The following is a 16,354-nucleotide window of genomic DNA, read 5'->3' on the forward strand; positions in this document are numbered from 1 at the left end:
GACACGTAACCACTCTGTCTTAGACGATGGCGGCAGTCTATAACCGGGACTGAAGTTATTTCTTACATTTTGTTATTTAATTTGAGCTTTTGCACATCCTTACAGGTGAAATTATACAGATTTTCAACTATTTTTACAACGTGTCAAAGGTCCTTCAATGGTGTATTTAAAGTATGTTGGCTAAAATGCTGGAATTGAGACAGTTTAAAATGGCTTTTTACCTTGAGACCTCCGAATTCGGGAGATAGATAGATAGATAGATAGATAGATAGATAGATAGATAGATAGATAGATAGATAGATAGATAGATAGATAGATAGATAGATAGATAGATAGATAGATAGATAGATAGATAGATAGATAGATAGATAGATAGATAGATAGATAGATAGATAGATAGATAGATAGATAGATAGATGGATAGATAGATAGATGGATGGATGGATGGATGGATGGATGGATGGATGGATGGATGGATGGATGGATGGATGGATGGATGGATGGATGGATGGATAGATAGATAGATAGATGGATAGTACTTTATTGATTCCTTCAGGAGAGTTCCTTCAGGAAAATTAAAATTCCAGCAGCAGTGTACAGAGTTGAGATCAATTTAAAAAAAAGTAAAAAGTAAATAATGGGGGTTTAAAAGGAAACAAAATAGAGAAATATTACAAAAAGAATAAAAACAATGGGAATAACAATATAACAGTAAAATAAGAATATAATAAGACAAAGTAGGCAGTAGTTATGAAAACGTATCGCACTGTTAATGTTTTGCATCCCCTGTCATCCTAATACCCCCCGCCCCCCGTCCCAGAGAGTAGTCTAATGGCGTGTGGGACAAAGTTGGTGTGTTGAGGTGGTGGTGAGGGGGAGGGGGGGTGTTTGTCGGTAGCGGGTGTGAATATCGTAGCTTCCCGTAGGGCTGGGCGATATATCGATATACTCGATATATCGCGGGTAGAAAATGTCTATATTGTGATATTCGAGTATACGTTCTCACGCAGTTGCTTTTAGCTGCGGGCATTACACTAAAGCAGGCGTCTCAGACACTTTGCGGCCCCCACCTTAATATGAAAGTCTAATGTTAGTGCGGCCCGCGAGTTTTATATGAATGCCGCTTGACAGCGTTGTGTTACTTGGCTCCAAAATGGCTCTTTTAAACGTTCTGGGTTGCCTACCCCTGCATTAGTGGAAAAGCAGCAAAAGAGTGGAAGCGACAGAGATGTTGCCATGGAGATGAGGGTTTTTTTACGTGCCAGGCTGCAGTCGCACCGCCACACCTGTCCGTCAGTAATAACAGTCCCCGATAACCTGGACCAATTCAAACCGTTATTTGTAGAGATGTCCATTAATATCGGACTGCCGATATTATCGGCCGATAGATGCTTTAGAACAATGGTTCCCAAACTTTTGCAGGCTGGCGCCCCCTTGGCTCCCCAGTGAATAAAAATCAGTTCCCAGTGGCTTGTTGTATTTTTTGAAGTTTTTTTCAAAATTTTACCGGTCTCGGAATATCCCTAAATAAAGCTTTGAAGTGCCTTATTTTCGACTCTCTGCGAACACACTGGCCATTTCCCTGTGACGTCACACAGTGCTGCCAATGTAAACAAACAATGGGAATACCACAGCAAGATATAGCGACATTAGCTCGGGTTCAAACCCGGATTTCAGCGACTTAAGCGATTCAACAGATTACGCATGTATTGAAACAGATGGTTGGAGTATGAAAATATTGAAGAAGAAACTGAAGCTATTGAGCGAATAGCTATTGACGCTATTCATAGCCATAGCATGGCCGAATAGCTGCGTTAGCATCGCCGGTAAAATGTGCGGACCAAACGATCAGGACTTTCGCATCTTGTGACACTGGAGCAACTTAAATCCGTCGATTGGTAAGTGTTTGTTTCGCATTAAATGTGGGTGGAAGGAAACGTGATATAATTGCAAATGCATTTACAGGTTATCCATACATCTCTGTGCCATGTCTGCTTTAGCACCGCCGGTAATTAGCATGTTAGCATCGATTAGCGTAGCATGTTAGCATCGATTAGCTGGCAGTCAACATCAACAAAACTCACCTTTGTGATTTCGTTGACTATCGTTGCAAATGCATCTGCAGGTTATCCATACATCTCTGTGCCATGTCTGCCTTAGCATCGCCGGTCAAATGTGGAGACACTCTGGCACATTCAATGGGGGTCTGGCGGCAGACACTTTGGCATCTTCGGGCCAGTGGTGCAACTTGAATCCCTCCCTGTTAGTGTTGTTACACCCTCCGACAACACACCGTCGAGGCATGATGTCTCCAAGGTTCCAAAAAATAGTCAAAAAAACGGAAACTAACAGAGCTGAGACCCGGTGTTTGTAATGTGTTGAAAATGAAAATGGTGGGCGTGTTACCTCGGCGACGTCACATTCTGACGTCATCGCCTCCAGCGCGATAAACAGAAAGGCGTTTAATTCGCCAAAATTCACCCATTTAGAGTTCGGAAATCGGTTAAAAAAATACATGGTCTTTTTTCTGCACCATCAAGGTATATATTGACGCTTACATAGGTCTGCTGATAATGTTCCCCTTTAAGGTGCGGTAGTGGGAACAAAAATGGGGTAAAAATAAATAACACAAGAGGTAATAAAGGAAAAACTAACAAAACACGATAGAAATACAAAATACTGAACAATATACAGAACAAGACAAAAGTACCGACAAATGACAAATAATGCTGCATTAGCGCTGCTGCTACTTTTTGTAGCAACGCATTTTCCGCATAAATGTTGAACATATTCGCGCTTGAAACCAAACTACCGCCGGCCGAAGGATCCCGTGCCGTTTTTTTGGTAGTTAATTCTTCCTCCATTTGTTACTAGATTGGCACCTTCTCTCTCTCGTGTTACCCCCCGCATCTCACCGTTAGCATCACAGCTAACGTTACCATGTCGCTACCTCTCTGTTCCGCGGGAGCGTGTGACGTTGCACACGTGACGTATGTAAGATGGTGCGCTTGTATAAGTCTCTGTGAGAATCAGAGACAAGAAAGAGTGGGAAACGCATGCAGTGTAATGCCCGCAACTGCGTGAGAACGTATACTCGAATATCACGATATAGTCATTTTCTATATCGCACAGAGAAAAACCCGATATATCGCCCAGCCCTACTGTGTGTAATGTTACAGAGGCCATACATATACATCTCTGCTTTGTGTTTTAATGAATACTTAGGCCTACTACGCTACTGCATTTGAATTATGGCGGTGCTTGGTGGAAAAAGTTTGCGAACCACTGGATTCGACGTTTTCTCCTAGGTGACCCCGTTTTAGGCACTTTGTCATGGTGCATACCCAGATATAAAAGTGCAGTTTTAAGGATTCTCACCCTTTTCGGACACTGCAGGTCGCGGGCCAGTCCCAGCAGCAGCTCGTGCGAAATGGGGTCCACCAGGTTGAGGAAAGCTGCGTTCTTGTACAAAACGTCATTGAGCGAACTGCCCTGCAGACCCAGGTCCTGGGAAGAGAGGAGGGTGGGAATTGAATAACTCGGGGTGAAATACATCCAAGTGACATGAGATGGAGTTGAATTATCAGACTGCGAGCAATGTACTGGGGCGGTATAGCTCGGTTGGTAGAGCGGCCGTGCCAGCAACTTGAGGGTTGCAGGTTCGAATCCCGCTCCCGCCATCCTAGTCACTGCCATTGTGTCCTTGAGCAAGACACTTCACCCACCTGCTCCCCTGCCACCCACACTGGTTTAAATGTAAAAAAAATAGATATTGGGTTTCACTATGTAAAGCGCTTTGAGTCACTAGAGAAAAAGCGCTATATAAATATAATTCACTTCACTATCCTCTAACCCAGGGGTCGGCAACCCAAAATGTTGAAAGAGCCATATTGGGCCCAAAATACAAAACAAATCTGTCTGGAGCCGCAAAAATCTAAATACATTTGAATTGAATAAACAAGTTGAAAAACTTATTCGGGTGTTACAATTTTGTGGTCAATTGTACGGAATATGTACTGTACTGACCCCCCCGCGACCCCAAAAAGGGACAAGCGGTAGGAAAATAGATGGATGGATGTACGGTACTGTGCAATCTACTGATATAAGTTTCAATCAATCAATCAATATAAGTCTTATAACGAAGGCAACACATTATATAAGTGTCTATAATAGCCTACTATCAAAATGACTTTAAAAGTCTTATATAAGGCAACATTATATAAGTGTCTATATTAGATATATTAGCCTACTATCAAAATGACCGTGTTGCAGGCTGATGCAAAAATCTTCGTTGACAGAAATGTTTATGTAATATTTATTCCACACATTTGTACTGTCTTGGAAAACATTAAAGGGGAACATTATCAGCAGACCTATGCAAGCGTCAATATATACCTTGATGTTGCAGAAAAAAGACCATGTATTTTTTTAACCGAGTTCCGAACTTTAAATGGGTGAATTTTGGCAAATTAAATGCCTTTCTGTTTATCGTCCTTTTAGCGATGACGTCAGAACGTGACGTCACCGAGGTAACACACACCGGGTCTCAGCTCTGTTATTTTCCGTTTTTTCGACTATTTTTTAGAACCTTGGAGACATCATGCCTCGTTGGAGGGTGTAACAACACTAACAGGGAGGGATTCAAGTTGCACCACTGGCAAGAAATCTGCCGCCCCCATTGAATGTACCAAAGTGTCTTCACATTTGACCGGCGATGCTAAGACAAATATGACACAGAGATGTATGGATAACCTGCAGATGCATTTGCAATGATTAAATCAACAAAATCACAAAGGCGAGTTTTGTTGATGTTGTTGACTTATGTGCTAATCAGACATATTTGGTCGCGGCATGACTGCCAGCTAATCGATGCTAACATGCTAGGCTAATCGATGCTAACATGCTATTTACGCTAGCTGTATGTACATTTGAAACTAGATACCCACATTTAATGCGAAACAAACACTTACCAATCGACGGATTTAAGTTGCTCCAGTGTCACAAGATGCGAAAGTCCTGATCGTTTGGTCCGCACATTTTACCGGCGATGCTAATAAGGCAGCCACTTCATTAGGTACACCCACGTTATGGCCGAAGAGCGTCAATAGCTATTCGCTCAATAGCTTCAATTTCTTCTTCAATTTCGTTTTCGCTACCTGCCTCCATACTCCGACCATCTGTTTCAATACATGCGTAATCTGTTGAATCGTTTAAGCCGCTGTAATCCGAGTCTGAATCCGAGCTAATGTCGCTATATCTTACTTTGGTAACCGCCATATTGTTTGTATTGGCAGCCCTGTATGACGTCACAGGGAAATGGATAGTGGTTTCGAAGATAGCGAAAATAAAGCACTTTAAAGCTTTATTTAGGGATATTCCGGGACCGGTAAAATTTGGGAAAAAAATTCAAAAAATACAACAAGCCACTGGGAACTGATTTTTATTGTTTTTAACCCTTTTGAAATTGTGATAATGTTCCCCTTTAATAAAACAGAGGGTGAAATAACTCCTGGAAATTAATGGCTCAGAATGGCCAGAATAGTTTAGACATTATGATATCTGTCTATTACCTGACACCTGTCAGATATACAGCAATATTGTACATGGTACAGTAATTGTTATATACTGTATATTAGGGGTGTAAAGGTACACAAAAATTTTGGTTCGGTACGTACCTCGGTTCGGTTCATTTTCGGTACAGTAAGAAAACAACAAAATATAAATTTTGGGGTTATTTATTTAACAATTTTTTAAAATCTTCCACCAAAAATATTTTTCTTTGTGGAATATTTGATGTGAAGTAATGGGAAACTTGGATAGGTCAATAATTCCTAATAACATTGATTTTGATTCAACATTATGTTTTGAGCAATGACAGTTTGAAAGAAAAAAAACCCAGCTTTGTTTTATTAGTCAACGTTGCAACTTTTTCTAAATTCAGTCAATCAATCAATCAATCAATCAATCAATGTTTATTTATATAGCCCTAAATCACAAATGTCTCAAAGGGCTGCACAAACCACTACGACTACGACATCCTCGGAAGAACCCACAAAAGGGCAAGGAAAACTCACACCCAGTGGGACGCCAGTGACAATGATGACTATGAGAAACCTTGGAGAGGACCTCAAATTTGGGCGAGGAGTATATTTATAGCTACAATTCAATGAAATGCAAGTTTTTCTTATAGTTTTTCTTATATATATATATATATATATATATATATATATATATATATAGGGCTTCACGGTGGCAGAGGGGTTAGTGCGTCTGCCTCACAATACGAAGGTCCTGCAGTCCTGGGTTCAAATCCAGGCTCGGGATCTTTCTGTGTGGAGTTTGCATGTTCTCCCCGTGAATGCGTGGGTTTCCTCCGGGTACTCCGGCTTCCTCCCACTTCCAAAGACATGCACCTGGAAATAGGTTGATTGGCAACACTAAATTGGCCCTAGTGTGTGAATGTTGTCTGTCTATCTGTGTTGGCCCTGCGATGAGGTGGCGACTTGTCCAGGGTGTACCCCGCCTTCCGCCCGATTGTAGCTGAGATAGGCGCCAGCGCCCCCCGCGACCCCAAAACGGAATAAGCAGTAGAAAATGGATGGATGGATATATATATATATATATATATATATATATATATATATATATATATATATATACATATATACATACTGTATATATATATATATATATGTATATACGGCGTGGCGCAGTGGAAGAGTGGCCGTTCGTAACCCGAGGGTCCCTGGTTCAAATCCCACCTAGTACCAACCTCGTCACGTCCGTTGTGTCCTGAGCAAGACACTTCACCCTTGCTCCTGATGGGTGCTCTGCTGGTTGGCGCCTTGCATGGAAGCTCCCTCCATCAGTGTGTGAATGTGTGTGTGAATGGGTAAATGTGGAAGTAGTGTCAAAGCGCTTTGAGTACCTTGAAGGTAGAAAAGCGCTATACAAGTACAACCCATTTATATATATATATATATATATATATATATATATATATATAAGAAATACTTGAAATTCAGTGTTCATTTATTTACACATATACACACACCTCTCTACTCATTGTTCTATTTGAAAGTGCAATGCTTTGCAGCCAGTAGCAAAGCCTTTGAAGGAGCAGCATCTGTGACATTTAATTTGCAGGAAAGGAGTGACTTTAGAGTTGAATCGTCCATCCTTGTTCTATTCTCTATCACTATCTTTTTTTGGACATGACTGCATGCCATAGTTTTGAAGCAATGCATGATGGGATTCCGGATGTTGTGTGTCAGTGTATTAACGTGCCGGCTGGAATAAACACACGCTGAGAAATAGCTCCATGCCTGCCTACTTTATGGGTTATAGATAAACCTATGGATAACGGAGACATATGTAAAAGTCTCCTTCTTGTTGTGTGTGGAGTTGTGCACTCTCCAAAAGCCGTAGATGTTATAACGCTGTTTATATGGAGGAAAAGCGGATGTGACGACAGGCTCTCCTCACTCAGGCCCGGCTGAAATGAGTAGGACAAAGCGGCGCTCGCCAAATCCTCTCATCAGTGAAGCATGTTTAACCTTCGTCTTGTGTTAGGGTCGGCAGCGACCCGTTTTAGTTTTTAAATGCATAAAAACACCACATACATTTATTTTTGTGCATCAAAGCTTTTTGACTTTGTCAGGAACCTCTTTGTCAACAAAATATAACATTTTAATTTTTTTCACTAAATTATGAAATGCTCTGGTAGAAATTATGCCCTTGGTGTTGTTAGGGTGGGTTTCGACCCGGTTATAAAAATAAGATGATAAAGCAATGATGAGAGCCAAAACTGAACACACTGACAGCCAGCTCCTCTCCCAATCATGTGAGCTTTAGTGGATTCTCATTTTACCTTGTTATCCTGTACAAAAAAAAAACAAAAGACGGACACTAAAAGTGTCACTTTTTGCCACTCTGATTTTGTTTTTTTATTAGTTTTGGAACTAGTAATCTATTTCTCTTGGTTTCATTTGCTTGATTGGTTGTTTGTTTGATGTTGGATTTCTGTTGCTGAAAAAAATACTTTTTAGCCTTTTTCTTGAAGTAAATATATATGGGTCGAAATTGACCCGTAACACCATAGATGTTACTATAGTTAAAATTCTTAAAATGAAAAAATAAACAAAACACATTTATTTAAGAGTTGTGTTCTAATACCCCTTAGTAATAGTTAGGTAACACAACAACCTTTTTTTATTTATATGATTCTCTTGAGGTTCGTTTTACCATTTTTAAAAATTGAAATTGAGGGGTATACTGACAAAATAAGGCCCAATGGCCCAAACCAAAAATATTAAAACCAATATTTTCAAGGATAAGGAAGCCTAACGAGGTAACCAAGAGATGAGAAACAAATTGGATGATGGATAATTGTTTTTAGTGTATTTTACAGCTGATTTAAAACATGGGTCAAAACCGACCCGTTAACATAAGAGATGGTAACAGAAAGCTAACACAAGAGGAAGGTTAATATAGTGGGATTTCGAACAATTAGGAAGGTTTGTGTATCAAAACAAAAAATATATTTTCCCCCATCTTTATCTATTTTCGTACATTTTTGTTGCTGACCCCCCGGCCTAATGGTTATGAGTTGTTTTTTTTGTTATTTTGTTTTTTTTTATTTATTTATTTATTTTTTTTCCCTTGGCCTCAGTCTGAATTGAATTGAATTATATTTTATATAGCGCTTTTTCTCTAGTGACTCAAAGCGCTTTACATAGTGAAACCCAATATCTAATGTTTACATTTAAACCAGTGTGGGTGGCACTGGGAGCAGGTGGGTAAAGTGTCTTGCCCAAGGACACAACGGCAATGACTAGGATGGCTGAAGCGGGTATCGAACCTGCAACCCTCAAGTTGCTGGCCCGGCCGCTCTACCAACCGAGCTATACCGCCTGCACCTCCTCTCCAGGGCCCAGGCAAAGACCGATTTTTTAAATTTTATTTTAATCTTCTATTTGTTTACCTTTATCTCATCTTTTTTGTAAGGGGCGCTGGAAGCCGGCAGACCCGTCAGCGATCCTGTTCTGTCTCCCTGTAATGTTTGTCTAAACTTGAATGGGATTGTGCTGAAAATTTTAATTTTCCTGAAGGAACTCTCCTGACGGAATAAATAAAGTACTATCTAATCTAATCTGACAGTTTACCGGAGAGACTCCACGATTCTGACCTTCCCTTCTGCTGGGATACAATCCAAGTGGTAAAATGTTGAGGATTCTCAGTCTTTGATCCACTTAAACAATTAGGGGGAATATCAGGCGAGGAGATGTAAATTAAAGCCAAAAGCAGGACACGTCCCCAGGGTGCGCAAGATATTTGCATCAGCCCTTTATCTGTAACTCCGGCTAATTTATGCTAAAACGATACAACCGCAGCTTTACCAGCGTCTGAGCAAACAGAGTCGAATAATGCAGACAATATCACACGAGCTGGAGGTCGAGGTTATGTAATTCATGCTCTGACAGACGTCGGAAGGAAAACTCCTCTCAGCGTTTTCTCCTCCTCCGGCTCCTGACTTGATTTATTACACTGGACCTCAGTGGGAGTCCCTGATGCCAGGGTAGCCTTTCTGGCCAGATCCCCTCCAGTAAAACCCTGTTTGCTGCAAGACTGTTGTGTTATCATGACAGCAAACACAAATCTCATTCAAAGGGACTCCTTTGACTGATCCCTCTTCAAGAACGCAGAAAATATTTTTTCTTTTGTCCTCATCTGTTTTTGGTCTAAGTCCATGTGGATGTAATTTGATATCAAAAGCGCCTGGATGGGAATGCCGGGCGCACATGTGCTTCATTAGAATCCAATTACAGTTGAAACATGGCTGAGTGTGACCGATCCAAGCCGGCATCTGAGTTGTTGCGGCAGTAAACGCTCCTCACTTGGATTTAATTGCATCTCAGATGTAATCAAAGGAGCATTAAAGTGTTTGTACGCCCTGTTTTTTTATTGTAAAGAGTAAAATCTAATCCATAACAGGCAGCGCATGTATTTTTTTAGGCATGAACAGACGTATTTAATGTGAATTCTAACACAGCTCTTAAATGATGGCAAATTGTGGTCTTTTCAGTGCAGAGCTGCAGCCTTCTACTTGTTCAAGTAGCTCACACACGCTTTCATTTTTTCACCTTTTAGGAGACAATTGATATAATATATATATATATTAATATATACTAAAGATGCGCGGTTTGCGGTCTCATCTGCGGGTAAACCGCGGGTCGGACGGTTGACATGACGAAAAAATTGATTGGTGGGGTTGGGGCCGCGGGGGTGTCAAATATATTCAGGTGTTGTCACGGATACAAAGGAATCTGGGTATTTGTTGTGTTGCGTTTATGTTGTGTTACTGTGAGGATGTTCTCCCGAAATGCGTTTGTCAATCTTGTATTGTGTGGCTTCACAGCGTGGCGCATATTAGTAAGTGTTAAAGTTGTTTGTATCACAACCATCAGTGTACTCTGTATCACCCAGTATGCCTTTCAATCTTGTACGTGTCGGACGGTTGACATGACAAAAAAATTGATTGGTGGGGTTGGGGGCGCGGGGGTGTCAAATATATTCAGGTAGTGTCACGGATACAAAGGATTCTGGGTATTTGTTGTGTTGCGTTCATGTTGTGTTACTGTGAGGATGTTCTCCCGAAATGCGTTTGTCAATCTTGTATTGTGTGGCTTCACAGCGTGGCGCATATTAGTAAGTGTTAAAGTTGTTCATATCACAACCATCAGTGTACTCTGTATCACCCAGTATGCCTTTCAATCTTGTACGTGTCGGACGGTTGACATGACGAAAAAATTGATTGGTGGGGTTGGTGGCGCGGGGTGTAAAATATATTCAGGGGGTGTCACGGATACAAAGGATTCTGGGTATTTGTTGTGTTGCGTTTATGTTGTGTTACTGTGAGGATGTTCTCCCGAAATGCGTTTGTCAATCTTGTATTGTGTGGCTTCACAGCGTGGCGCATATTAGTAAGTGTTAAAGTTGTTTGTATCACAACCATCAGTGTACTCTGTGTCACCCAGTATGCCTTTCAATCTTATACGTGTGATTGCGGAAGCTGCACACAACATGTTGCCGGACCAACGATCGGTTCGTACATGTTGTTGAAGGTGTCAAAGGCAATGGCTTCACAGCACGCCCATATTCTTGTCATCAGGATGAACTCTATTGGATAATCGCGAGAACGTTATCGGCTCCAATTGTCTTCATTACTCTGTGAAACAGGTTTAAATAGCTCTGTAAGTGGTAAAGGCGGCCGACCTCTGATATATTACAGCGGGCGGTTGGCGGGCGGGTACGGTCCTGATAAAATGTTGGTGCGGGAGGATGACGACTTTGGTGATGCGGTTGCGGATGATATAATTGCTTATCCGCGCATCTCTAATATATACATATGTATATATATATATATACACTTATATATATATTAGGGTTGGGCGATAGGGCCTTTTTTTAATATCGCAATATTTTTAGGCCATATCGCGATATACGATATATACCATATTTCCTTGTATTGCCACCAGGGCACTAATTAATTTAAAACCTTTTCTCACTGCGGCGCTTACCAAAGGCATGTGGTAAAGGCAAGCATGCGCTAATTATTTTAAAACTTCTTCTCACTCCGGCGCTTACCAAAGGCATGCGGTAAATATAGGCCTGCGCTTAAAAATGTGAGTGTGATGTTTGTACGCCCTGTTTTTTTATCGTAAAGAGTAAAATCTAATCCATAACAGGCAGTGCATGTATTTTTTAGGCATGAACAGACGTATTTAATGTGAATTCTAACGCAGCTTTTAAATAATGGCAAATTGTGGTCTTTTCAGTGCAGAGCTGCAGCCTGCTACTTGTTTGTGCAAGTAGCTCACACACGCTTTCATTTTTTCACCTTTTAGGAGAGAATTGACATATAGTGTTTATATGTGTGTGTGTGTATATATATATATATATATATATATATATATATATATATATATATATATATATATATATATACTAGGGATGCACCGAAATGAAAATTTGTGGACGAAGCCGAAGCCGAATAAAATTTAAACGCTTGGCCGAATAATGAATGCAGTTTTTCACAATTTTTTTAATATTGCATAAATAGCCTAGAATAAATATTTAGACAAGTTTTTCAAATAAAGTAATTTTTTATTGAATATTGACATTTTTTAAATATTCCAGTAGCCTTTGCTTTTCAAAAAAAGCACAAAGTTTTTCATTTATATTAGGCCTTCAAACAAAACATGCATTCCAAAAAAAAATAAAGTGCATTAAAGTGGATAAACCCACAACAAATGAATTAGTGTCCTTTTGACAAAAGTCTGCTTAGCCACAGTAGATATGCTAATAATGTAAACAGAAGGCTCAAGTAAATCTCAATTAAGTGTGTGCTTGTAACCTCATACACTTATACAGGTACACAACATATCCCAACGTCACCGCGTCACTGCACGTTGATTGATTGCGTCACTGCAACAAAAAAATTGTGTCACACGCCACTATTCGGCCTTGTTTTTAACTCATTCCACCGAAGGCCGAATGTGGCTTTTTTTGCCATATTCGGCCGAATATATCCGGTTACCGATTAATCGGTGCATCCCTAATATATACATATATATATATATACATACATATATACGTACATATACATATATATATATGTCTTGATTGGATTATCCAGAAAATAGTGCTCGATACCGTGGTAGAGCGCAATATGTAGGTGTGGGAAAAATCACAAGACTACTTCGTCTCTACAGAACTGTTTCATGAGGGGTTCCCTCAATCATCAGGAGATTTTAATGGAAGCATTCACATACAATGGTTTATATAGGGCACAGAGTGGGTGGGTACAGGCAGGCGTAGGGTGTGGCGATTGGCTCATGTGTTACCTAGGAGGTGTTTCCGTCTGTGGCGGCATGTTGAAATGATTTCACTGCGCTTGTTGAGGGATGATAGATCTGGATGATATATAATAAACAGTTTGTCTTTTAAGCATAGGTTGCATCTTTTATTACCACTGTTGTAAGGTGTGCTGGATGCAAGAATTTGCCATGTTATTGAATATTCAACATTATTGTCTTTGAGGTTCCAAATGTGTTTGCTGAGTTCTGTAGAATTCCGCAAAGTCTGGTTTCTAAAGGAGGCGTTGTGATTATTTCATCTTGTTTTGAACGCTCCTTCGGTTAATCCTACGTACGTGTCGGATGTGTTAATGTCCTTGCGTGTTACCTTTGCTTGGTAAACGACTGATGTCTGTAAGCACCCCCCGTTGAGAGGGCAATCAGGTTTCTTGCGACAGTTACATTCCTTATTGGTTTCAGAGTCGTTTAGTCTGGGGGTAGGCAGTCCTTTTGCAATTGCTTTGTTGTGGTTTGAAATGATTTGTTGCATGTTATTCATACAGCTGTAGCTCAATTTAATGTTGTTCTTGTTGAATATTTTTCTTAGGGTGTTGCCTTTGGGGAAGTGTTTGTCGATCAGAGTGAGGAACTTGCGGCCGATGTTGGTTGAGACGTTTTTGCTGAATGGCGGATTGTACCAGATGATGTTGTTTCGTTTTTTGCTCTTTTTTTGGTTGGTTTCCTGGAGTGGGTTCATAGGTGAGGGTGAAGTTGTATCCGCTTTCATCAAGTGCTTTCTGGTACGGGGGGGTTGCTTGGTCGAATGCTTACTTATATATATATATATATATATATATATATATATATATATATATATATATACACATACATACATACATATATATATCCATCCATTTCCTACCGCTTATTCCCTTTCGGGGTTGCGGGGGGCGCTGGCGCCTATCTCAGCTACAATCGGGCAGAAGGCAGGGTACACCCTGGACAAGTCGCCACCTCATCGCAGGGCCAACACAGATAGACAGACAACATTCACACTCACATTCACACACTAGGGCCAATTTAGTGTTGCCAATTAACCTATCCCCATATATATATATATGTATATATATATATATATATATATATATATATATATATATATATATACATACATATATATATCCATCCATTTTCTACCGCTTATTCCCTTTCGGGGTTGCGGGGGGCGCTGGCGCCTATCTCAGCTACAATCGGGCAGAAGGCAGGGTACACCCTGGACAAGTCGCCACCTCATCGCAGGGCCAACACAGATAGACAGACAACATTCACACTCACATTCACACACTAGGGCCAATTTAGTGTTGCCAATTAACCTATCCCCATATATATATATATATATACATATATATATATATATATATATATTCGCTGGATAAAATGATTAAAACGTACAGCTTCAATGTCTGTGTATTTACACACACACACACACACACACACACACACACACACACACACACACACACACACACACACACACACACATATATAGCATGATGTTGTTGTTAAATGTGGCTTAATGCTAGCTCTGTAGCTCACATAGTGTTGCTACTTCTCCGGTACAACTCCTCAATTGTACCTTGTTGTATGTGATGTATGACACGTGCAGAAGAAAAATGTATACGTAAAAAATGGATGAAGGACACAATTGCACTCCCTGTAGACACTCACTCTGGGGAAACACAGCTCATTAGCAGTCAAGCCAAATTCCAGCATCATTGCTATATTTTGGACCATTTTTGTGAAACCTGAGACTAACATCCTTTCCTAATAACAATAATGAGTCTGATATTTTCGAGCGTTAAAAATCGTCTTTTTAAATTGGTTGTTTTCATGTGCTGTTTCACACTAACAACATGGATGATTGTCATGAAACGATGAAGCCTTCACTCATGAACGGACAAATATGCAGTTCAGTCAGTGAGATGGCACCCATCTTATTTTTCTCCATCATTGCACATCGCTCAGTGTGCATGTTCCAAGACAAGTGAGACCTATTGCGATTGTTATCTTGCTAATGAGTATCCTGAAGATTCCTCACTACACTACGTTAATAACCTCCTGGGCGCATGTAACATGTTCCATCATATTAATGGCATTATCTCCGAATCCTTCCACTGTTGAAGACGAACCACAAAACGAGACATTTTGCTTTTTTTCCAGTCTTTTAATATAATTATGCACCTGACTCCCTGCTGTAAGGCCCCATAAAGATGTGGAACTAGTTCCCCTTTATAGGGGAATTGAACTTTGTTTACCCACTGTATCATTCACGATCCTTATGTAAGACAAGAACATGTATAACGTTCTTTTGTTATGCATTCTAAGTCATAAATAATTGCTAGCAAAAGTCAGCTAACAATGGAGCCAATTGGATGTGATCTGTACCGCCTATAAAGTGCTCAATAAAACTTTCAAAATGCTGTAAGCTTATATAGAATGTAGTGACATAATAACATGTGATATTTACATATTTTGATCATTCTAAGCCAGGGGTCGGCAAACCGCGGCTCTGTAGCCACATGCGGCTCTTTAGCTACCATGAATTGATTAACGTGGACCCTGACTTAAACAAATTGAAAAACTTATTCGGGTGTTACCATTTAGTGGTCAATTGTACGGAATATGTACTGAACTGTGCAATCTACTAATAAAAGTATCAATCAGTCAATCAAAGCGCAGCCCTAGTGGCTCTCTGGAGCTTTTTCAAAAATATATGAAAATTAAAAAAGATGAAGGGGGGGAAAAAAACATATTTTTTGTTTAAATATGGTTTCTGGAGGAGGACAAACAAACCATCCTAATTGTTATAAAGCACACTGTTTATATTAAACATGCTTCATGGATTCGAGTATTTGGTGAGCACCGTTTTGTCCTACTAATTTTGGCGGTCCTTGAACTCACCGTAGTTTGTTTACATGTATAACTTTCTCCGACTTTCTAAGACGTGTTTTGTGCCACTTCTTTTTCTGTCTCATTTTGTCCACCAAACTTTTAACGTTGTGCATGAATGCACAAAGGTGAGTTTTATTCATCTTATTGACTTATGTGGAGTGTGCTAATCAGACATATTTGGTCACTGCATGACTGCAAGCTAATCGATGCTAACATGCTATTTAGGCTAGCTGTATGTACATATTGCATCATTATGCCTCATTTGCAGCTATATTTGAGCTCATTTAGTTTCATTTTAGTCCTCATAATTAAATGTATATCTTATGACACTATCTGTATGTAGTGAAGTGAATTATATTTATATAGCGCTTTTCTCAAGTGACTCAAAGCGCTTTACATTGGGAAACCCAATATCTAAGTCACAGTGGCAGAGGGGTTAGTGCGTCTGCCTCACAATACGAAGGTCCTGCAGTCCTGGGTTCAATCCCAGAATCGAGATCTCTCTGTGTGGAGTTTGCATGTTCTCCCCGTGAGTGCGTGGGTTC

At 40.2% G+C, this 16,354-nt stretch overlaps 1 protein-coding gene across 1 annotated transcript in view; it reads right to left on the reverse strand.

Moving 5' to 3' along the window:
- The window catches only part of lrrc75bb (leucine rich repeat containing 75Bb), a 116,222-nt gene extending 101,592 nt beyond the window's left edge, over positions 1–14,630 (reverse strand). The window contains exons 1-2 of the mRNA XM_061877258.1: positions 14,586–14,630; positions 3,379–3,507 (exon numbers count right to left, since the gene is read on the reverse strand). Coding sequence (XP_061733242.1) covers positions 3,379–3,507; positions 14,586–14,630 — 174 coding nt within the window. The remainder of the gene's footprint in view (positions 1–3,378; positions 3,508–14,585) is intronic.
- Positions 14,631–16,354: the final 1,724 nt, after the last annotated feature.

This window comes from Nerophis ophidion, linkage group LG17, assembly GCF_033978795.1.
Source record: "Nerophis ophidion isolate RoL-2023_Sa linkage group LG17, RoL_Noph_v1.0, whole genome shotgun sequence".
Classification (NCBI taxonomy): domain Eukaryota; kingdom Metazoa; phylum Chordata; class Actinopteri; order Syngnathiformes; family Syngnathidae; genus Nerophis; species Nerophis ophidion.